Source organism: Aythya marila (assembly GCF_965140915.1).
Source record: "Aythya marila genome assembly, chromosome: 4".
In the NCBI taxonomy this organism is placed as follows: domain Eukaryota; kingdom Metazoa; phylum Chordata; class Aves; order Anseriformes; family Anatidae; genus Aythya; species Aythya marila.
In genome coordinates this window covers 974,370-997,642 of record NC_139045.1, presented here as the reverse complement: position 1 = coordinate 997,642, position 23,273 = coordinate 974,370, and the positions used below count along the sequence as shown (strand labels likewise).

The following is a 23,273-nucleotide window of genomic DNA, read 5'->3' as shown; positions in this document are numbered from 1 at the left end:
AATGTGCTGTGGTTCTAGCAGCTGCCATATGGAAGTAATAGAGAGAAGAAATACGACTCCCTTTTTATAACCAAATGAAGGCGAATGCTCTAAGGACTGTCACACATGACATATGGCAGGAGTGCTTCCTTCCACCCATAGTGATTTGCTGCCATTCAGGAAGCTCATTAGTATTCTTAGGACAAGGTTGTTATTGATCCCATTATTTCTTTGCCCAGAGGTTAAACCACTCTAAGTACATTTAAAGGGGAAAAAAATACTGTGCTTCCTGCCTGCATCCCTGTGAAGTGACTGCTTCTTTGCTTACGTATATCCCAGGTCTTGAAGTTTAATTGCTGTGCAACTGGAAAAAAATGCTGCGCTTTTTGGTGTTGATGTAACTTCACAGCTTTTATAATTAGCACACTTCCTGACTTACCAAAGTAAATTGCTTCTATGAATCTACTGTTGACTTCCCAAATAAGTAGATGTGCAGTAGGGATGCAGTCCTGTATATGTTTCTAGCAGTTACAGTAATCTTTTTCACTTTTTAATTTGCTTTTTCTGTGTAGTGGTGAATACTTTATTCTTAGGCTGAATGAGTTACCTTACTAGCAATGTCTGCATCTTGTAGTTTCATTCCTGTTCTTAACGGAATTGTGTGTTATAAGACCTACTTTATTTAAAATTAGGCAGTTTTGCTCCCATAGGATCAAGTGAGCTAACTGAAAGCTTTCTAACACTGTTTCTGCTTTTCCCTTGACTTGGTTTATTATGCAGAGATTATCTTTACACTTGAGCATAAGGCTTCACTTAGAGAGAAATCCACACCAAATGCTTCTGTCCACCAGGCATGCCATACGCAAGTGATCATGTTTGGTTCGCAGCCATGTTCTGTTGTCTTCTCTCTTCTTAGAAACTTATACTTGAGGAATGTATGTGAATATTTTCATGGATGAGATGAAAACACGTGTAATTCCGCACACTTTACTTTGAGTATTGTCAACATAACCTAAGCTCAGCTCTGTTTGGATTGATCCATATGGCTGTGAAAACAAAACCTGTCATTCCAAAATTTATAAAGTGAAATGTGAGTCAAGACATACTGAAACCTTAGTATGTGCTGTAAGGCGCTCAACTCTGCTGGATAGTTCTCTGCTGAAAAAGCCTTTTCAAAGTTTCCAGATCAGTACTTTCAAAGCTGAACGTTGTTGTTCACTGAATAACAACATCCAGAGAGTAAAAGAAAAATGGAAGTTGAGGGACATCAAAGCCCTGTAAGTACCTTATCAATGTTAATGCACCAGACCTGAGGCAATGTTCAAACTTCCTACGGCATGTGTGGCATCCTAATTCAGGAGTGATTTTGTGCTGGAACTGCTGTCCAGGCAATGTATGCCTTAGCTGCCTTGTCAGTCCCTCTCCTTTGTTATGCATCAAGCTCTCTAGGTCAGAGGCTCTTTTTATTCTGTTTGCACCTTTCCTTATTAAGCCTCTGTGCATGTCAAAGGCATTAAGAAGCACTTAGGTAATACAAATAATAACAATGAAACTACAGCTTATTGCAGAAGTGTACAGATTTATCACTGTATGAGTGACTGCTGCAAGATTTATTCTGGGCTTTTTTCAAATGACAAGTTTGCTGTCAAATTCCTGCTGCTTACAGAACTGAATAAAACTTTCATGACCAAATAGAAACACAGTGCAGACATATAAAAATCAATAATTAACTGTAAAACAAAATCGGGCCTAACATCTTCTCACTTCCTTCATATTAAGAAGGCACAGTGGCAAGAAGAGAAGAGCGAGGAGTAAAAGTGGGACTGTGTTTCCATAGCTGCTGGTACAGTACAACTGCATTGAAAATGTCCTTACTTATTACTTGCTCAGTCTACAAGAAGTCCATAAAACTGCATGACTGATTCTGAATGACCATGCTTAGGAAACCAAGTAAAAGAAACTCAGTAACTTGCCAGTGTGTTTGTAATTCCTTGTGAAATAAGCGCTGTATCTCCTTCCAATTCCCTTTTCTTTGCAAACTTCAGTGTCTTTTAATAAGATAAAACAAGATAAATTGTTACTTCCTCTTTAAAAAATGTTTGACAGAGCATAAAGATTTAATGACCACTTTTTAAAAATACTTAGGAGATTCCTTCTGACACTTTAGAGCCCTTGAGATGAATTTAAATTGCCCCTTAGAATATAGCTTCATAGTGGGAATAAACCATAAATATAATAGTGTATTGCAAAAAAAAAAGACCATGATACATTTGTAAGTACAAATGGAGGAGAAAAATAAAAGGTCAGTGACTGCAAAGTAGGAATCCATGAACTCATTCTAACCCAAGTCAGTAAATTCCCATGGCAAAGGCCATGCCGTGCTGTACAGATGTGCCAGGTTAGGTCTGAGAACGCTGGTTGAAATTTTGCGGACCTAACAAGCCACATAGCTCTACATCTAGCTCTTGTGCAGGTCTGCTTTCAGTGTTTAACACTCCTGGGAATAGCTCAAGTGCCTCTGCTCCCATTTTAAAACTCACCTGGAATAAAGGTAACTTAGAGTTACCTTTGATAGAACTCTAACAGAACCAAGAAGGAGTTTGGAGAGGTTTCTAGACTGTGCTCAGTTCTGCACCACTTAATCAGAACCATCGAGAAACTGCTTAGACGGAGACACCGGCATAGCCAGGAAGTTTCTGAGCTAAGACTGAAAAAGTAAAGGCTAAAGAACTTGGCAAGTGATGGTGACCAAAGCAAAAAAGCAATAGGCTACAGATGTCTGCAGGGTGTAAGCAATGAGGCTGGATAAACATTATTTGATGTAAGGCACTGAGATGTTTTAAGTGTTGGCTGAGGAACTGCTCGAAGTTCTTTATAATAGCGTGTGGCTGAATAGAGGGTAATATCCAAAAGGAAGTAAAAGGATTATGTAAGTCTTTAAAAATTAGATTCGACAAGAGAGGATGAAACATGCTATTGGAAGCAGCATAATATTGGCAAGGAATTTGTACTAAGATGTACTCTCACACTTGTACAGTGTAATGAAATGTGGAGTTCAGTTTAGATCCCTGTATGTTGGTTTGAGTCCCCAGATGTGGGATTTTGTCAGTTGGGATATTTACCTGGTTCTAGCTTCTATAATCTTGCCTTTCAGAAATGTGAGCATTCATGCAAAACCAGGAGAGGTATATTAACACTTCAAACTAAATCCTCTCCTTCTGTTTCCCTTATTAATGTCTCATGTTTCACCAAAAATCCTGATTTTTTTTCTCTGCTAGAGTGTTTCTCTTTTGACTCTTACATAATACGTACATGTAGCCTATGAAACTATCCAAACTTAGGTTAAGGTAAATGAAGTTCCTACTGTGTCTTTCTGTGTTGACTACTTATAATCATAAAGCACAGGACTTGAGAAGATTTATATGCCAGCTGTTTCATGCTGGCCTTCCTTTCTTGCTTTTTCATTTTCTGTCAATTCTTTGATATCATTGGTGATGTAACAGGATTTTCACTCGACAATCTGGGAACTACTGAAAAGAATAAGGGTTAAAAACAGTTATTTGTGATTCTTAGCTGGTGAGCAGGCTGAATTCCCAGCTGTTCCTGACATCAAACTTTGAGACAGAAAGAGATGATGAAACTTTTTGGTCAAAGATTTTTTTTTTCTGGCAATAAAGGTGGGAGCACAAATAGAAAAAGCTTTGCTGGGCATCAACTCACCCAAGACAAGAATCAAAGGTGGACAGAGGGGTAGGTAGGTGGTTTTACACAGACTGAGTAGTAAGAGAAGCTCAGGCATCTTCTAGGCTTCATGAGGGGAATGGGGAAAGAAACAAGAAACCTATTTCTGAACGGACTGTAATGTTCATGTTATCAAGTCTTCATTCATTAGTCCCTTACTTGTTCTCCGTTATATACAGCTGAACATTAGTACAAATATTATTGTGCTTGTCTAGAAGCCATAGTGTTACCAGGAAAAAAGAGGATAACCTGGGGAACAGAAAAACACCAAAGGATCTTTCTTTGTCTGATACCGGTGTTTTAGACATAGCATGTGATATCCACTTTTTCAAGCTACCTAAACTGCAACCTGTTTTTCCTTAGTCTGAGATCTGAGTTTTTGTGTGGCCACATAAGTTTATTTTGTAATTGCAGTTACTGTGTAGTGATCACCCTTAATGCTGGAAAAATGTAAAATTTTAACTGCTTTAAAGTTTTATATGCTCTGGAAAAATAGATAAATACCACCCACTGTTGAGCTGTGATCAGCTGTGTAAAGATGTAGCCAAAATTTCAAATTCTTGTTTGTTTAAACTTCCGCTGAAGAGGAAGCACAAGCTTTTGGGCTTATGGGACAGCTCACTCTGAGTATATCCAGGCTCAGGCACTGAGGTTGAGAATCCTGATGCTGAAGAAAGAAGAGTTTTTCAGAAGGACATAGTCACGGGCTGTTGGGGCTTGACGTATACAACAGTGACACTGTATTTTAACTTTCCTTTCCTAAAGAAACCATGCATTTTTAATATTCCCGTTTGCCTTTGTCAATCCATCAGTCTAATGACTTGAACCTGCTGGCCAGTTTCAATCAGATGTGACAGATAGGGACAGCTCTTGAGGGTGGTTGAATTCCTCCTGGCTGCTGGGGAATCAGGGCACTATAAGACACAGATACAGATCTGTGCCTGTGCTAGAGCAGAGCTTTCAGAGCGAGCTCTGTGTTTATTCCTTTGCCTTGACCTGCCCCTGGCTGATCAGCACTCTGTGCCCATGGCACCTACTGTCTCTTTTTCATCTAGATGGAGGGGCTTTGGAAACCCGAAGGGAGGTGAGTCCTGCATGTTGGTAGCAGTGTGGGAGAGAACACAGGCTACTGTATGGTAGGAATAAGTTTGGGGGACGAATATCTATAAGACAAGCTTTTTGGAACAAATTTACTGTTTTGTGTGCAGGCCGTGAGTGAGAAGGTGGGCCTGAAATCTAACTTGCATCTCTAAAAACATTGGCATTTTGGATGGGGTCATACAGCCACGGATAATAGCGTGCAAACAGGGCACATGTAATTGCATGGCTGCTGCTGCTTGGTATGTATTCTAGTGAGGCCACTGGGGTCTCTCCTGTGGAGAGGTTAAGCCTGGAAATTCTTCGTGTTGAACCTTCTGGGTATGTTCAGCAGGTACATGGAGCCACACAGTGGCCACACAAGCCACTGGTCCTTGAGCCAAATGTTGACTGCTGTGCCCAGTGGTGAAAGCTGGAAGGAAGCATTAAATAAGACACCAAGATGCTAATAATGAATATAGTATTAGGAGCTTGGGTAATACTTCTGTAAAATACAGGCACCCTTGAGTTGAATAGCCTTGATGTTCTAACTTCTTTGACAAAATTCTTTGACAGAATACCATGCATCTTACCAAACCAGGTACGAAGTGCCTCTTGTCTGAAGAGGAGATGCAAAGGTAGAAATGGTTTGCTTCTGAGTGGTTGAGGCCTGACACTTTCAGTTACCAAGAAAAGTGTCTACATGAATCAATAAACAGCTTGTATACCTTCTCTGCTGCTGATGGGATGTGGTGTAGACAAACATGACTAAGCAGTCACAGCAAAGTGGCCAAGAGGTGAACTGGAATAGGATCTGACCCTAAGAGCGCCCTCAGAGGATCTGTCACCCTAAGAGCTGGTCTGTGCTCAGTGTTGAGGCAGCTGAGTGGTGTGTGTACAGGTTTGCAGTACAGGGTACTTGAATGCTTGCACCGTGGCTAACAGACCTCAGTTTCCAGCTGTACTAGTTCATCAACAATTGCCAATTTACAAGAATTTAACTGGATTAGTATGAGGAGATTTTAAAAGCACTTTAGAGTTACTTTGTTCTTACTTTGATTTGTTATACTGAGAATTTACCTTTTCTTATGTGTTGTTTCACAAGCAGATGATGTGTTAGACAAAAATGCAAGAACCAACAAGCTTTCCACTGAATTCTGTCTGACCAAAATTCAGGAAAAATATCCTATGCAGTATTAGGGTGTGTATTAGTTCTACTTCAGTTGGTCTAGGTGTTTTGACCTCTGATTAAAAGAAATGCAGGGCTCTTTTTCTCTTAACTGCAGGATAATGAGATCATTTAGCTGTTTAGTGCTAGTCACCTCTTTCGTCAAAGTACAGTTTAATTAAGAGCTAATAATGCAGAATCCTGAAAACAGCATGCTAATTACATTACTTTATTAAATACTATTGGCACCAAGTATTTAAAACCTTCAATTTACCTTGCCATAATTAGCTTATTCTCATTAGCTGTTATCTCAACCTCCAAGAAGTGAGAAGTTGACTAAAGAACTTAGAAGTATTTCTTAAGTCTCTTAATTGTACAAATGCTATATCTAGATGAAAGAGCCTAATTGCTTAAAAATGTGTAATTGGACCATCATCAAGATCATTATTTGTGACAAAAAAAAAAGCCTGCAAAGGAAGACCCACTAACGTTAAAACAGTGTGTTCTGATAGAAGACTTAAAATGTCTCAAATGATTTGTATCAAAAGTGGCTACTTGTACATTTTTAGTATGTTTTAGTGGATGTCAAATTCAGATCCCTGTATCAAGCTTGCATGTCACCACAGTTACAGTATTCATGTGCACAAATTGAAGGTGTCTCGCCTGAATTTTTTGACAATCAGGTCTGCTGTGTATCATATTGGACACTGTAAAAATGAGATGCACGCAATCAGGCTTCAGTGTGATACCTCAGTTTATTAACACTTCGAAGAGAAGCAGAGTCGCCACATTATTGAATTTATTGAGAAGGTTTGCACTGACTTCTTTAACTGTTGGGTATGGTCCCTAATATTTACGGGAGGTCTGTTAAGATCCTCAGATGAATGTATGGGGCAAACAGTCCAAGCTAATGCCATCGGTGGGAGCTCTGCCTGTCCTGCACATTAAAGATTTGGGCTCTGAGGTATTCCTGTTAGCTAATTGCTGCAGGTAGAAGCTAGCTGTCAGTAGACCATAATGATTTTTAAGTAACACCAGGGACTTAAACTCTTCCTCAAAGAATTTTGCACACATTTTCTGTTTTAATTTGTACCATGTACTTTGCAAACAGGCATCTTGCTGGTGTATGGTACTTTTCAACTGTTAATTTTCTAAAGGACTTAGCAGACTTTTCAAAATCTGTTTTTAATTGAAAGACTATTTTTTCTGTAAGTCACTGTATCTTAAAGCTTTTTTTCCCTATTTTAATTTTGTTGTACAAAATAGCAGGCACAGTTGTCCTCAGCTCACCTAGAATCTGATGCCTTATAAACTTGAACATAATTACTGTCAGCAGCTTAGCTTTTCCATCCCTGTTTCAACAGTCATCTTTGCTGGATTGTGTCCTCCTGGACACCTTGCTTCTGCCAAACTGTAGAGCAGTGTCCTCTCCATGCTTACATGCTTTAGGGTCTGTTCATAATTCATGGACTCTGCCTGACAAACGCTTTGTTGAAAAGGCTGGAGATTTTTCTAGTTTTCTTCCCTTGCCCTCTCTGTAGCATCAACTCTGTTAAGAGAATTAAGCGCAGGGAAAATGGAAGTGGTCTTCTCCTTTTGTTTGAAGGATATCAAAATATACCCGGTATACCCAAAGCAATTATTCTTTCTCCTGCATAGATTAAATGTTTATGGTAATGGGTGTCAAGATGATAGTCTTGGAAATCCAGGAAGAATAGATACTGTATTTTAATGATGTTCTGAAATACATAATTTATCATGAGGGAAACATTTTTCCTCAGAAGCAAAATAGTCTGTCTAATAAAATAATGACTCCCAGCCATTTGGGAGGGACCCTTATTGACACTGCCTTCTGTTTCTCCTTGCCATGCTGCCTGCAAACACTCCAATTTCTTGCCTCTGCCTTCCCATCTCCTGGTTGCTCTGTCACCGGGGCTCACTCTTAGTCCCTTACCACACTCCTGCAACATTTCTAATGGATCCTTTCAGCTCTCCTCATCTCTCCCTTCCCTGGGCAGTGTGTCTCTTCTTCTTCCTTTTCTGCCATAAACCCCAGCAGTGCCAGAAGAAGCCCAAAGCTGGTACTGAGGCATGGGTTGTTAACCTGGGCTCTGCTCTGTGCCGTGCTGCTACACCGAGCCATGTCTTGCCTCTAACGCTGGACACCTTGCTACTGCTTCAAAGCTTCGGGGCTGGTATGCAAAATATAACGGAGAAACCTCAAAGTCCACATGGGAAGTTTTAAGTAGTGGTTGTTGAACTGCTGAAAAAAAGCACAGTGCTCTAAAAATCAGTACTTTTGAATGTATCATAAATGCAAACTTCAGTCTTATGTTACGTTCACTTCTCTATTTCTTCCCCCACTGTCTCTTCTTTTTTTTTTTTTTTTTTCTCTTAAGCAAGTGAATTTGCAATGTGGATAGGAACTTTAGGAAAGGTTGGATGTTGCAGAAAGGAAGGATGGAGGGAGGCAGGTGGTGTGCTTGTACATACCCAGACAGCTTCAGTTGCAGAGCTTTCCTCAGAGCTTGGACAAGCTCAGGAAAGGCAAAACAATGGCATTAGAAGTGTACAGTAAAAGCACATCACATCAGTTACAGCTCGTTAAAGCCCTATATTAAGACCTCCAGTCAGAAGTCAAAGTAGCTTTAGTTCTGTTTCTTCTCTCTTGCAGGGCTTAACATAGGTTAAAGCACTCACATGCTTTCACACTATACTTACTAAATTGTTCTAGCTTTTCAGAAAATCCTTGCCTTTTAAGAGCCAGTATGACGTAAGAAGCGAAGTAATTCCTAATGTAATATGAAGCAGTAAAGCAAACGTTCTGGAAATGAGACTTTTTTCCTGGAAAAAGGAGGAGAAGAAAGGTCAGACATTCTTGGAAAATTATGAAGCTTTCTTTTTCTTACCAGCATGAAAGCAGGTACTAATTTGAAGTTGAGTATCTTCATGCTGCAGCATTGTGAGGCTATGTCTATTTCCTTGCCAATTTAGTTAAGTGATTACAAGTAAAATTAAGTGTTATGAACTGTTTTGCTTTTCAGGTGTCTAAGTTCTCCAACAGCTCTTGAGGAAGAAAATAGTCATAAATACGTTGGTATGACTACAGAAATACACAATAGTTCCTTTTCTGTAGAACAGAGTTAGCATTCCCAACTTTGTTGGATCAGCCAAGATGTTTGGGTTTGAAAAATTTGTTGATGCTGAGGAAATTGCTACTGTCTGTTTACCAAAGACAAGTTGACACTTCTGGTATCTCTGTGACAGGCTGTAAAGTGAAATCATACAAGGAGGTATATGAAGAAGAATGGTTTCCTGGCTATGGAGACGGGAAGCAAGTTTGGCAATAGGAGTTCTGTTCTTGGCTTTACTGCTGATTTACGTGAGCAAAAGCTTTTGACAACCCATGTCATCTGTCTGTGTCTCTGTCCTTTCTGCAAGAGGAGACAAATGAAATAAAACTGTTTATTTTGTAAACATAGCTGACATTTCTGAATGAAAAGCGATAAGAAGAGCTAAATATTATGGTTGTCAAGAAAGGAGACCATCTATATACGAGGGCAGGGATTCTCATGCATTTTCATTGTGTGAATATTTCAATTCAATAGTAATTCTCTTGGCTCGTGCTGCTCTGTTTGTGATCCTAAAGCCCATTTTCTCTTAAATTCAAAATTTCATGAGATCCCACTGGCAGTTACAGCAGCTTACATTTGCTGAGCTGATTAATCACCTGAGAATCCGACTTTATTTACAACATACACGATTTCTTATATTCATTTCATTATACTATAAACATGTCAGATGCAAGGATTGGGAGAACTCTAAACTGTCAGGGCAAATTTCATCTATTCATTGGATAGTAACAGGGCCTTTTCTGAGATCGTTTTGGTCTGTTGGAGAACAAAGGGGTCTCTCAGCATATATTGAATTCTCACATTTGACTTCTGCAGAAAGAAATTTCCTAAACCTAATATGTGAACTAGGAAAAGTTTAAAAGAAAATACTCCATTGTAGTTGTGTACCTAATAGTGATTACGCATCCAGCACTTTATTTTCCTTACAGGTACCAGTGGAAGTATAACAAATATACTAAATAATTATTTATAAACACGTGAAGATTTTACTGAACAGTTTCTAAAATATATTCTTTGTTACTAGCATATTTATGTAACATCTCATACCTAGAGGGACGTTTCATAAAGCAATCATAAAATAAATATCACCAGCTTACCTTAAGTGTATAGAATAGCATTTAGAAATGAAATTTCAGGCTTTTCCTCCTCCCTGCTTCTCTTTCAGTGTTTCTAATTGAAACTCACAGTAATAGTCCCTGCCATCTGCTACTATATATTTTTCATGAGTTTTAACATTTTGTTTTTAGAACCTGAAAAATGTGTAAAATGTCAAGTCACCAAGAAAATAATCATAGGCATGACAACTCAAATGTTATCTCAGCTTGTCTCTACGGAAGATGGTTCACAGTAGGTTTTTGCACACCCTCTTTGCAGATAGAGCAGGTGAGCAGCTACACCCTTGGTATTAGCTGGTACATTTTCAAACAGCATTGCTAGATTTTAGCAAACCACCTGTTGGTTTTAATGAGAATAAGGTGGCCAAAAAAACAATAGGCTCTCTTTTGAAGTTCATTCTGTAGCAGGTGAACTCCAGATCTCCGTTACTCTCCTTTTTGTTTTGTTTGTGATGGAAAGAGATCAGTCAGGAGCGGAGCGAGGGACGTCTTAGTGACCACTGCCCTAAAGAAAATGCAGCAACCAGGCAGCTGTGGATGTGAGAAAGTGATAATTACACCAGTAACACTAACTCCCAGTGAAGAAGTAAACCCTACATTGCATTATCACAGAAACACGGTGGGCTTTTTGCTACCCTTCTCTCACCTTCCATTTGCAAACCCAAAACCACAGCTCTCCTGTCAGCTGGATGGCTGCAGCACGCCTGGAAGAGCAGCAGCAAGCTCTTCCAAGCTTGAGCATTTCCAGCCCCTCTGCTTTCTTTTCGTTCTGTTTTTCCATCACTGGGAAGCTGTGAAGATGTTAGAAAGGTAGAGGATAAGACCACCAGTTCAAAAATAAATCACAGTTCCTTACAGTTCAGAGGTTGATGCTCAGGGGCAGTAAACACACCATAAAGAAGAATTTAATTTAAATGTTTTGGAGCCAGAGACTACACACAGTAGTCCTCCAGTTTGCTGGGAAGGGGGCAGATAGCTTTGAGATTTTTTTATATTTGATATTGCACATTTAGAAATAAAGTCATGTTACCAATCTGATCTGTTCATTTGTGACTTTGACTTTATCCTGTGTAACTAAATTTTTACCATAACAAATGTAATTTTTTCCCTAAACTTCTTTAAAGTCACACAGCACAGGAAAATCCAGAGGTCTGCCTCCCTGCTGGGTTTCTGAGGAACCTACTTCCCTGCTATGCAAACGCCTTCAGTATGATATTTTTGACAGGTTTCTAAACATCTGTTTCATTCTTCTGGCGGGGTCTGTTGAACCTGACTCTGAGGAGCAGAGCTTTACAGCCCATTCATGTCATCTCGCTGTCAAGCTGTACTCAGAGTCTCTTTCATTTGAAGTTACGTACTGTTAATATAAGAAGTCTATAGCCATAGCATTTACCTCCTACATTTTTAACTGTGCCTCTCGCTAAAAAGATAAATTTTTCACTGAATCAGTTCCCGGCAGCTCAAGGATGGTTTTAATAATATCATCTGCAGATTTGCTACCTTTCATTAGGATAGGGAGCCTCCTCAGTGATCCTTGATCAGTTCGGCTGTGCAAAAGTCCTCGTTATGCTGGTGCAAGATTTCTCGCAATATTCCACTCCAGAAGGCTCAAGCTTGTTTTCAAAGATCTCTGTTCTGTGCTTCATTTTACTCATCCCTTTTTAAAGGTCATGGTTTGCAGGACATTTTTCAGGCTTTCCTTTCTATTGGAAGACAGTGATCTTTGCCTTACTGCTACTGCTCCATGAAGCCTCCTCTCACTGTTGGTAGAGCTATGTGCTGAAGAGGACAGTGGGAGAGGCAAGATGATGGGAAGCCAATACAATGGTCTTTGGGCACGGGGGGCAGAAATGTGATGGCTCTTTCCTAGGTTTAGCTTTGTGATTGATGTAGTTTTAATGCCTAATGCTCTGGTCTGCCAAAATGGAAAACAAGGCGAGTGCTAATGATGACTCAGGAGTGAAAGTGCTCATATTTTGCCAGCAGTGTCAGCAAAATTCAGCTTTGCATCCCTCCAGCACAGGGATGAAAGGACTGTCTCTCCTGTTGCTGCCAACCAGCTGTCTCAAGCACCAGCCCCCCAGAGCCAGGCGGAGCCACAGGTTGCTGAGCTGCTGCAGCCTCAGTCTCAGGGGGCCGTGGCCTCACCCCACATTTCCCCCACGGCTCCTCTTGTCCCAGCAGCAGTGGAGGGGCCAGGGACAAGAAGCTACGGAGGTGAGGGGCTGTTGTGACAGCGATGAATGGGATAGTAAAGAGACTGGCTGTTGTGTTCCCCTTCTGGCAGCGCTGCAATCTGTCGCTGGGGCCAGGTGAGATACTCAGCGCTGGAAGGGGAGCGCAGAGCAGGGCAGAGGCACCCGCTGCGGTGCACGGGGAGCTCTGTGCCTGCTGCTTTCAGGCTCTAGAGGTTAGTGTGGAGGGCAGGCCCCTGCAACTGGCAGCCTTTGCTGGGCTTTGTCAATGCAGTGTAGATACAGGAGCTTACGGAGGCAGGCTTGACTGAGTTTGTAGATAGAGGTCGTACTTTTATTAGAACTGAGGTAGGTGAAGCCTCTAAAAGACCCAAAGGAGAGCTTGTGTGCCCAGAAGATTGTCTGATAAGGTAGATATCACTGTGGTCTGTGAAACAGGGCCGTATTTTAAGAAACTTAACTGTGTTATGCCTATTTCCAAAGCTTGACTTGATTTCTGTGCTAATATTTTGTTGTCTTTGGCTTTTTGGTTTAAAAAATATAAATTGTAAGCTGCTAATACAATGAAAATGGTCATAAGGGTCATGTATGTCAAGGCAGAAAATTGTCATTGAATTCAAGGAGTGGGATACCTACTTCACCTTTAAACTTTTGAAAATTTCTGATGATTTTAATATTTCTTTTGTGATTTTAAATACTCACCCCTTTCACAACACACTTTGAGTTACTTCCAACAAGGGTCTTGTTTTAATTAGTGTATTAAAACAACTGTGGTATATTGTATGTTGACTTTGAAAACTCGTTTATGACTTTTGATGTACAAATTTTCCTTTCTTTCCAAGGTGTTGCTACGTAGCAGTCAACATGAGTGCCTGGGCATGTCCATGTGCTGTGGCTGGCCGTGTGACTCGGCTGTGCTATGTGCAGTCTCACGAATCTCAAGGAGCCCAATGTGCTCAGAAAGTAGCTACTGTCAGCTCGAGCTCAAGACAGGCTGTTTGGAGGAATGTGTGGTCTGGGCCTCATGTTAGAGGAGGCTTTTTGGTTTTAAGTTTTGTTCTTGCTTTGCAGAGGGGTTTGGCTTTTTGTATTTTTTTTGTATTGGAGAGCTAGATTTTCTCCATTACCCCTGAAAAATTGAAATAGTAAACAACGACAGCAGAGTAGGAGAGTTTGGGAGATAACTCCTTAAAGTAATCTGTAAATTTTGGGAGTGACAGATGAAGGAGTGCATATTGAAATCAAAGAGTGAAGCTGTATCCGATGAGTAATAGCTTTCCCCCTTCTTTCTGCATGCTGTTTTTTTGTTTGTACTAATGTAGTGCGAGTACATTTATGCTGACAGCCAGGATGATAACTGTCTGAGAAGTGAGTCACAGTTTGGGGGTAGCATTAAGTTCTTTGATGTGGAATAGGTTTCATTTAACTTCTTTCTGTCTTTCTGTGTGTTTTTCTTTCATTGGCAGTAATTTCAAAACATGAATAAAATGCTGTGTATGTGCTTGACCTGATCTAGAGAAAAGTAATTCTAATAAATGCTATGCACCCTAGCAAACAGAGCAGCAGTCTGGGACACGAGATCTGAGTTTTGATCCTGGCTGTGTTCCACATTTATTGAGTAAAGAGAAAGGCACAAGCCAGTGAAAATACCTTTGTCTCCACATCTAATGACCCAGGGTGTAAGCTTGTAGTAGCTGGTCACCTTTATAAGAAAAATAATGCGGTTTGCATACTGTCTTTAATCTTTAAGTGGTAATTAAAATATAACTTCTTTGTCATACATAAAGTGCTGCTTTTGTAGAGAGAAAACTGGAAACATACGTGCCTTTAAAAGTATTTATGTTGTTACATTAAATTTCTGTGCCAGATGTAGTTTGCTACAGTTATATGTTCTTTTTCAGGCCCTGCTTGACACTCAGAATCTTTTGAGAGCTCAGATTACAAATTTTACTTTCAACCTGGGATTTTCAGGGAAATTCTATCACACAGGTAAGAATGAAAAACTAAAGCAACTTTCATTTTTATGGTGTTTTTTGTAGTACTGAGGGACATAGGAATGATAGGAACTAACAGTCTAAGTAGAGGGAGTAATTTCCTTCATTTTAGTATAACTGAAAAAAAAAAAGTTCTTTCTTCCAGGTTGCTGTGGGACATAATTTGTGTGATTTATCAAATCATTTTTTTTCTCCTAAATTTATTATTCTGGATTAACCTTTTGTTTGAGCTAAGTCTCTGTGGAAATAATCGTGTGGGTAGAGTCTATAAATACCTCTTTGCAGCTACATTTCTCTCTTAAAAAATGATTGCATTCATGCTTTATGTAATAGTCCAGTAAGGAGAGCAATGACATGGACGTAGGAGAGCCAAGCTGTAGTTTCTAAGCCTGAGAAGACTAAGCCCTTCAGAAAAGTGTCTTGTCAGGCTATTAAGTTTCCTGAGTAAGAGGAACGTTTCCTTCTCCTCCTGCACAGCAAGACGTGCAGAAATGCCAGAGTCACAGGGCCAGGAAGAAAATTTGCAAAAGCAGTCCATGACAGTTTTCTGTATGCTTTGTATGTGTTACATGTGTGTCATTGTATAATACTGAATCAGTTCTGATGGTGTCACAAAAACATCTCATATCATTTCTTCATGCTTTCAGTCAAAGTGTGGGACATGAAATCTCAGCTTAGATGCTTACTACAGGGTCTCTTCTGTCCCAGGAAATGGGGAGAGGGAAGCATGTAGGGTAATGCAATGAATTTTTCTCTGCAACCATTTCCTGAGCACCTGGAGAATTTAGGTAGTAATTTTAGGTGGCTGGAGCATCTTAGGATGAGGAATCTGAAATTTTTAGTAAGTTGTATCACCTGCAGTAGGTGCCTGTGGGGAACAGTTTGAATTCCTCCTCCCCTTTATTAAAATTCAGTTCTTCTTGACCTTTTTTGAGTGGTAAATTCCACTGATCAAATAAAATTTCCTATTGACTTTACTGAGTGATCTTCTGAACTACCAGTTTGTCCGTTTGGATAGTTTAACCTCTACGGTAGCGATACCATAGCAATATATATTATTCATTAAAATAATGTTATACTTAAGCCTGTTGCGAGGACATTTGTTGTCGACGGAAGGAAGACACAGACGCTCAATATGAGTGATCAGTGAACTTCAATTTATTGGATAGCTCAGTCGTCTTTTATCTAATTCAATATAATTAGCTCATACATATTGCAAAAGCTAAGTTCATGATTGGTTAGTGCATTTCTCTATTTTATCAGCTAGTTTCTCACTCCCATTGACCGAAATAACACAGTTAGTACTTTCCCAAACCACCAACAGATATCGTGTCCTTGTGCCTGATTAGCTCCCAGACGTTACGTACTTTCTCAGACTCATATGAGCTGCGTTCGATACTTTTTTAGCTCGCGACCTCCTAGTTGCTCAACATTCACATGACCTACTTCACTTAACCATTCCTCCACATAAGCCACTGCAGTAATATGAAGAAATAAAGGATAAAGTATTAAATAGGATGTGATATAGAAGAAGCAAAGAAAAAGGTATGCATGCAAAACAGGACAACATGAGAGCTTGGAAGAGAGAGACAGAAGACAATACAAGATAATGTCATAGCTGAGGGATAGTAATATGAAAGAGACAAAGCAACGAGTTAGCTGAAACTAGGAAACAAAAGGCCCGATTCAAAGCTGAAGAAACACGGAACTTGACTGTGCTTGATTCTGTGCATGTTATGTAGCAGAGGGATGTGTATAACTCCTTCTGTGTTTGTGCTCCTTGGTCAGTATTACTTGCCACATGACGAAAAGAGGCAGGGAAAGAATTCAGTTATTTACAACCGATTAGTCCCTCACAAGTTTCTTTTGGGTACAGCAGAGATCAGCTAGACTCGCTAAATGTTTGACCCCTGCCATCCAGGTGTCACCTGCGCAATTCAGAGAGACCAGAGATGCCTTAAATTTTTCACATTCAGTGCATCACTTTCTCCATCCAGTCCCATCCTTTCCTCCTTTCTCTTGCCTAGAATGGCCCAACAAAAAGGTCCTGGCTACCAAGCCTGTCACCTGCCAGTCTCTCAGCAGACAAAGGTACTTTCCAGCCTGCTTCTTTTGCCTCAGTTGACAGTTCAGATGCTTTGGAGGGAACATGCACGTGGGTTGCCTATTTTTGGTTGATCGGGATTTGGCAAAGGTATTGCATGTTTGTAGTACAGACTGACCCAGTTACCAGCTGTAAACTGAATGAGCTGAGCCTCGCTCTGTTACAGCCCATCTCCTGCTGTGGCTTTCTTCCTTTCTTGAAGAAAAGTTTCTTCTCCCTGACCTGCCTGTTTTATAACCTTTACCCACTCCTGTCACTTTCTTTGGTAGCATGTGAGCATCACATAGGGCCACATGGAGTCCTAAAATCTGATGATCCAACAGATACTGATACGTCATTACATGCTTTTGCACACGTTTTTCCTTCATTGCTTTAGTTCCCTCTGAGGTAAAGGGAAATACACAGCAGTGAAGGAATGTTGGACAAGGTTTGTTGAAGGAAATGAGGGAAAGCAATAGGCTTAGAGGGTTTATGAGCATAAAACCTTACTGATGGAGAAAACACAGGGGCTGAAAAAATGAATAAAAGACAATAGGTATTGCAAAATGCTAAGAGAGAAAAAGGATTTGTAAAGTTGTGTTGACTATTTTGGAAGAAGTAGGAACAAGTAACAAATATGCACGCCATGAAGATTTGTTAAGCAATAGGTTGTCAAAGTTTAGCTTATGCAATCTTTATAAGGCATCCCATTAGGGCTTTGTTTAAATATAGCTGCCTTTAACAGGCCTATCAGTAAAAGTGCATTGGGACTAGGATAAATACCTGAGCTTGGAGGTGGAAGAGCTGGTGTCCTGATCTGTCAGCTCATTAGGCCCTGGTACTTCCCAGCCCTGAGGTGCTGTCAGGGATGCAGGCTAAATCTCTGCTAACTGGCACAGAGCTGAGGCCCAGGGCTGAATGCTGAAGGCAGTGGTCATGGCTCTCAGGTTACCAGAACAGTCTCTGCACTGCTCTTGGCCCAGGCCAGCCCCTGCTCGACACAGAGCCAGGGTGCACCCTGGCAGGGAGTGCAGGCAAGGAGCCAGTCCCAGCAGGGAGCTGGGACCAGCTGCTTCTCTTGCAGACTAGGATTTACAAGCATCCAAGTGGCCAGCTGGCTCGGGGTCAGGCCCTGTTGCTGTCGTATTTCTTCCTGTAGCTGTAGCATCAGAGGTCTAGGGGAACGACACAGCTACACACTGCTGCCTGAGTAGTTCCTATTAATCAGCACACCAGTTAGAAATTGCTGCAGTGTCTATGCGAGGGCACCACATCATTAGGAACAGGCAGGGAGAGCAGCTGAAAAGACAGATCTGGGGTCTGAGAATAACTTGGTGGGCTCCAGCCACTCTTTATCTTCAAAGATGCAGATTTCTGGGAACTCCTAAAAAGGTTGTAACTGGAATGCAGGGGAAGAGGAAGCAGCTGTGTTTTGCATAATGTTCTGAAAAGGCTGCTAGAAAAATTAGTTCCACATACCGCAGGTAACAAAAGGAAAAGAAATTTGATTGGAGAGTGAATTTCTTTTGGATACAGAATACCAAAAAAGAGTTGTCAATATTTTCATTTGTCCTCAGTACTAAACAGTCTTGTACACAACAGTCTTGTACACTGCTTCTGTCCCTTAATTGCTGATGTTATTGCTACCGCATGTGAATGTGAGAACATCTTACCATCATTTATCAGCAGTCCTGGCTATCGGGGGAGGTCCCAGTTGACTGGCGGCTAGCAAACGTGACACCCATCTACAAGAAGGGCCGGAGGGCAGACCCAGGAAACTACAGGCCTGTCAGTTTGACCTCAGTGCGAGGGAAGCTCATGGAGCAGATTCTCTTGAGAGTCATCACGCAGCACTTGCAGGGCAAGCAGGCGATCAGGCCCAGTCAGCATGGGTTTATGAAAGGCAGGTCCTGCTTGACGAACCTGATCTCCTTCTATGACAAAGTGACGCACTTGGTGGATGAGTGAAAGGCTGTGGATGTGGTCTACCTTGACTTCAGCAAGGCTTTGGACACCGTTTCCCACAGCATTCTCCTCAAGAAACTGGCTGCTCTTGGCTTGGACTGGCGGACGCTTTGTTGGGTTAGAAACTGGCTGGATAGCCGGGCCCAAAGAGTCGTGGTGAATGGAGCCAAGTCCAGTTGGAGGCCAGTCACTAGTGGCGTTCCCCAGGGCTCGGTGCTGGGGCCAGTCCTCTTTAATATCTTCATCGATGATCTGGACGAGGGCATCGAGTGCACCCTCAGTAAGTTTGCAGATGACACCAAGCTATGCGCATGTGTTGATCTGCTTGAGGGTAGGAAGGCTCTGCAGGAGGATCTGGATAGGCTGCACCGATGGGCTGAGGTCAACTGCATGAAGTTTAACAAGGCCAAGTGCCGGGTCCTCCACCTGGGATGCAATAACCCCAAGCAGAGCTACAGGCTGGGAGATGAGTGGTTGGAGAGCTGCCAGGCAGAGAAGGACCTGGGAGTGATGGCTGATAGTCGGCTGAATATGAGCCAGCAGTGTGCTCAGGTGGCCAAGAAGGCCAACAGCATCCTGGCTTGCATAAGAAACAGTGTGGCCAGCAGGGCTAGGGAGGTGATCGTCCCCCTGTACTCAGCTCTGGTGAGGCCGCACCTTGAGTACTGTGTTCAGTTTTGGGCCCCTCGCTACAAGAAGGACATCGAGGTGCTTGAGCGGGTCCAGAGAAGGGTGACGAAGCTGGTGAGGGGCCTGGAGAACAAGTCCTATGAGGAGCGGCTGAGGGAGCTGGGCTTGTTTGGCCTGGAGAAAAGGAGGCTCAGGGGCGACCTTATTGCTCTCTACAGATTCCTTAAAGGAGGCTGTAGCGAGGTGGGGGTTGGTCTGTTCTCCCACATGCCTGGTGACAGGACGAGGGGGAATGGGCTTAAGTTGCGCCAGGGGAGTTTTAGGTTAGATGTTAGGAAGAACTTCTTTACCGAAAGGGTTGTTAGGCACTGGAACAGGCTGCCCAGGGAAGTGGTGGAGTCACCATCCCTGGAAGTCTTTAAAAGACGTTTAGATGTAGAGCTTAGGGATATGGTTTAGTGGGGACTGTTAGCGTTAGGTCAGAGGTTGGACTCGATGATCTTGAGGTCTCTTCCAACCTAGAAATTCTGTGATTCTGTGAACAACGTTGTGCCATACATTCAAGATGCCATGGAAATGGGACTCAGTCTTTTACCTGAGTATGGTTATTTCAGGAAAGGGAATATATACTTGGAAACATTTAAAATTCTTAGTAATTTCAACAGTCAAACTTTATTTTGCCAATTTCCTTCTTTTCCAAGTATTTGTAATAATATAATATAAGTAGAAGCTATACTTCAAGATTTTTTGGTTTTTTTTGCAGGCACCGAAGAGGAAGATGAAGGCGATGACCTGTTGTTGAGGTCTGTGGATGAGTTTTGGTGGTTTCCCCATATGTGGAGTCACATGCAGCCTCATCTTTTCCACAATGAATCATCATTGGTAGAGCAGATGATCCTCAACAAAAAATTTGCCTTAGTAAGTAATATTTTTACATTTTATATTGAATTTGATCGTTCAGAAAGCACTTTTTCTATTCTGTAAGAAAATCAGTGCTTGTAGAATTTACTTTAATCCCAATGAATAGAAAAAAGAAATCTTTGATAAAGTGATTTTCACAGTCACTTTATGGTATAAAAGTTATGTTTCTCTACAGTTTGAATTTCCTTCTCAATTAAAAATTTGAGTTTGTATTTATTTAAAAAAAAGAAAAAAGAAAAGAAAAAATGTTTCAGAGTGAAGAATGACTGTTTTCGAGTCTTGGAAAGGTGCATTAAAAAAAAAAGAATATTCTAGTGCAGATTTCTTCTCAATAGAATTTTGTCCAAATAACCTCTTGTTTGGATTAGGGGAAAAAAAAATCTTGATTAGAATAAATACTCTTGCCAAAACACATCAAATAACTGTGAAAACACTGCATGTTAAAATTAGTGAAGTGTGCCACTTTTTCAAAGATGCTTTTCTGTGGTGATATCTAATACCATCTCATATATTCCCTTTAGACCAACTTTATCAAAACTTGTTTTGAAAGCCATTGCCATTACTAATTATTTATTTACAGCTAAGTTCTGGAAAAAGCTTCAGTGAGAACAGAGGAAAAAATAAAATCAGATCCTTAGGCCTACTGATACTAAAAAAAGCATCCTAATCTCTTCTCAACAATTAATTGCATACAGTAAAACCAAACCATAACGTTCATATGTAATACAGTGTATTACTTGTTTGGATAAATGGAAGATGCTAAATTTAAATTATATTTGATTATAAATATACCTTATTACGTAAACTTATTTGAAAAGACTGGTTTCAGCATTTAAAAGTATTCTGGGGACTAAATTATTTCTGCCATGTGCAAGAAAACTAGATAACATGGTAGAAGAGGAAGCAAATACCAGAAAAAGGCAGTTATATAAAGCACACTGAAGTGAGGTATTATTTGGGGGATCAAAATTATAGATTAAGTAAAATGAAGGAAAATTACCAAAACTGGTAACCATGGAATGACAGTTTCTGGAAAAGCTCCTGAATGCTGGGTAGGTTCTGTGTGCTAGCAAGGAGTAATATGGCCACTGTGGTTCCTTCCTCCCCATTGCTCTGTAAACATTCCATTTTCCTCCCTGCTCCCATCACTGTTGAAGAAGGTACCTCTCTTAGAAGTTAGTGTAACTGCACAGGAGATGTGAGAGAAGAGGAAGGTCTACTCTGCCGCAGAAGCATAATAGTCCCCAGGTTTGGACTTCAAGTGAAGTAGCTCTCCCACAGATCTTGCACTACTTTACTAAGGGAACTCCAGAGGCATGAGGTTGTGTTAAGTAATCCTTCCAGCAGAACAGCTGGGGGGCTCCTCAGCCCATTGATAGAGCACTTCACCAGAGCTAACCTAAGGGAGTTGTAAACAGCTGTGTTCACCTACAGGGCACACACATGGTAAAATAGCTCAGGGAAACACTGTTCTCATCCTTTTGGAGAATATACATTTTAGAAAAATAATTCACACCAAACCTCCTTGTTTTTACAGCTTTTTATACAATTTTAATAATCCGGTACTGTCTTTTCTGTTAGGTAACTGTGAAGATCACTTTTACAGTGACTTGCATTTTTGATTAATGCAAAAAATACATGTTCAGACCACTCTGACTACACCAGATGCAGTTTCCCCCATTAATTGTGTCCATTGTAAGTACAAGTTGGCTTTTGTTGCGTATAGGTGTACTACCAGGTGTTCTGAAGCTGTAAAATCGCTATGTAGAGAATGACTAGCTATTTAAGGATTTTATTTGGAAGACAAGGAGCTCAGAGGTACTCCTATGAAATAAACTGATAATACGTGAGTGTTCTCAATAGAGAAGAGATAAATGAGGAGGCAAATCATATAATTTATCCAAAAAAAAACGTATACAATGCATGTGAAATGCTCAACTTGGGCATTAGTGACTGAAAAGTAATGGAGGCACTAATACATTGAAGATGATAGGCTCATAATTAGAATGAAAGATTTTGATTACCTATTTATTACAGCATATTGTAAAACCTGTGGGGGAAAAAAGAAAACTTGAAATTCAGACATTTGTTTAGAGCTGAATGAGGAAGATTAAATGAGACATTAGAGAATGCAATTTCTTGTGTTCTATGAAGATTATTCTTTCTGATGTTTATGCATGCTTGAATGAAGTAGACGAGATTAAGATAAAAGGAAGAGGAATTCAAATATTGATGATGGAATTAAATAGTGTAAAGCTGTGTAACGGGTTGTGTAGCTGTTCTTCATCTCCCCAAGTACTGAAAGCCATAGGACAGATCTTGCTCATTCCTACTTTGGCACATTATGCATGCAGCACCCCAGCTGCAGAGCCACAGACGATATCCTCCATGGGTGTAGTGTGATCGGGTGCCTGGATCTTACCAAGGAGCAGCGAGGCAAAGGCTACACCAACCTTGGGGCAATAAAATCTTATGTCCCATTATGTGTTCCTAGCGTGCCATGAATTACCACAGATAAATGGTAATTATGCCAGTATTTTAAATATTAAAAATTCAGGATTCTCCAATGAGAGTAGATGGTATGTGCCTTTACACACACCATTACACTAGGTTAAAAGTAACCCTTAAATTAGGAAAAATTGCCTTTCTTCCCTTGAAGGCTTCATATCTTTTAAGTCTTCTTTCTCATGTTCTTCTGGAGCAGAAGCAAACGCTGCCTTTCATGAGTTTGCTTTGTTCTGAGCTTTTAATAAAGTTGTAATATCTTACATATAACCGATAACGTCTCATATTGAGGACTCAATGTTTAACCTTAGCACAAATGGCAGACATTACGAATGCATAGGTGTGTCTTCATTTGTACATGAACAACATATACCCACATATGGGTACAAAACCATGCAATTTTAACCCTATATGCACTTAATGATACTTGTGACACAAAGAGGATTTACCCCTGTGGTAAGGAAGAGGTAGCTGCTAAGTTTAGGTTGAAGAGCTTCTCAATAAGAGATCTGCGATGAAAACTACAGCAAAATTCAAGAGATTCACTGTTCTGGAAAGCAAAGCACACACTAATTTTACATCATTAAACTAGTGGAAGTAGAGGAAAAAATCTCTTACAGCACTTGGGAAGGCAGGAGTGGGTAGCTATCCAGATTTTGGTGTCAAAAACCCAAACACAGCACTGCTGCTTTCTGTGATGTGTCTGGAAACACAGTGAGTGCAATAGGTGTGCTTTAAAAAATATTGTGGCTTTTGTGTAAACTAC

General features: G+C 40.7%; 1 protein-coding gene across 1 annotated transcript in view; it reads left to right on the top strand.

The window, feature by feature from the left end:
- The window catches only part of LOC309877326 (bifunctional heparan sulfate N-deacetylase/N-sulfotransferase 3), a 69,237-nt gene that overhangs the window by 9,302 nt on the left and 36,662 nt on the right, over positions 1-23,273 (top strand). Inside the window, exons 2-3 of the mRNA XM_082758597.1 lie at positions 14,311-14,398; positions 19,845-19,999. Coding sequence (XP_082614723.1) covers positions 14,311-14,398; positions 19,845-19,999 — 243 coding nt within the window. The remainder of the gene's footprint in view (positions 1-14,310; positions 14,399-19,844; positions 20,000-23,273) is intronic.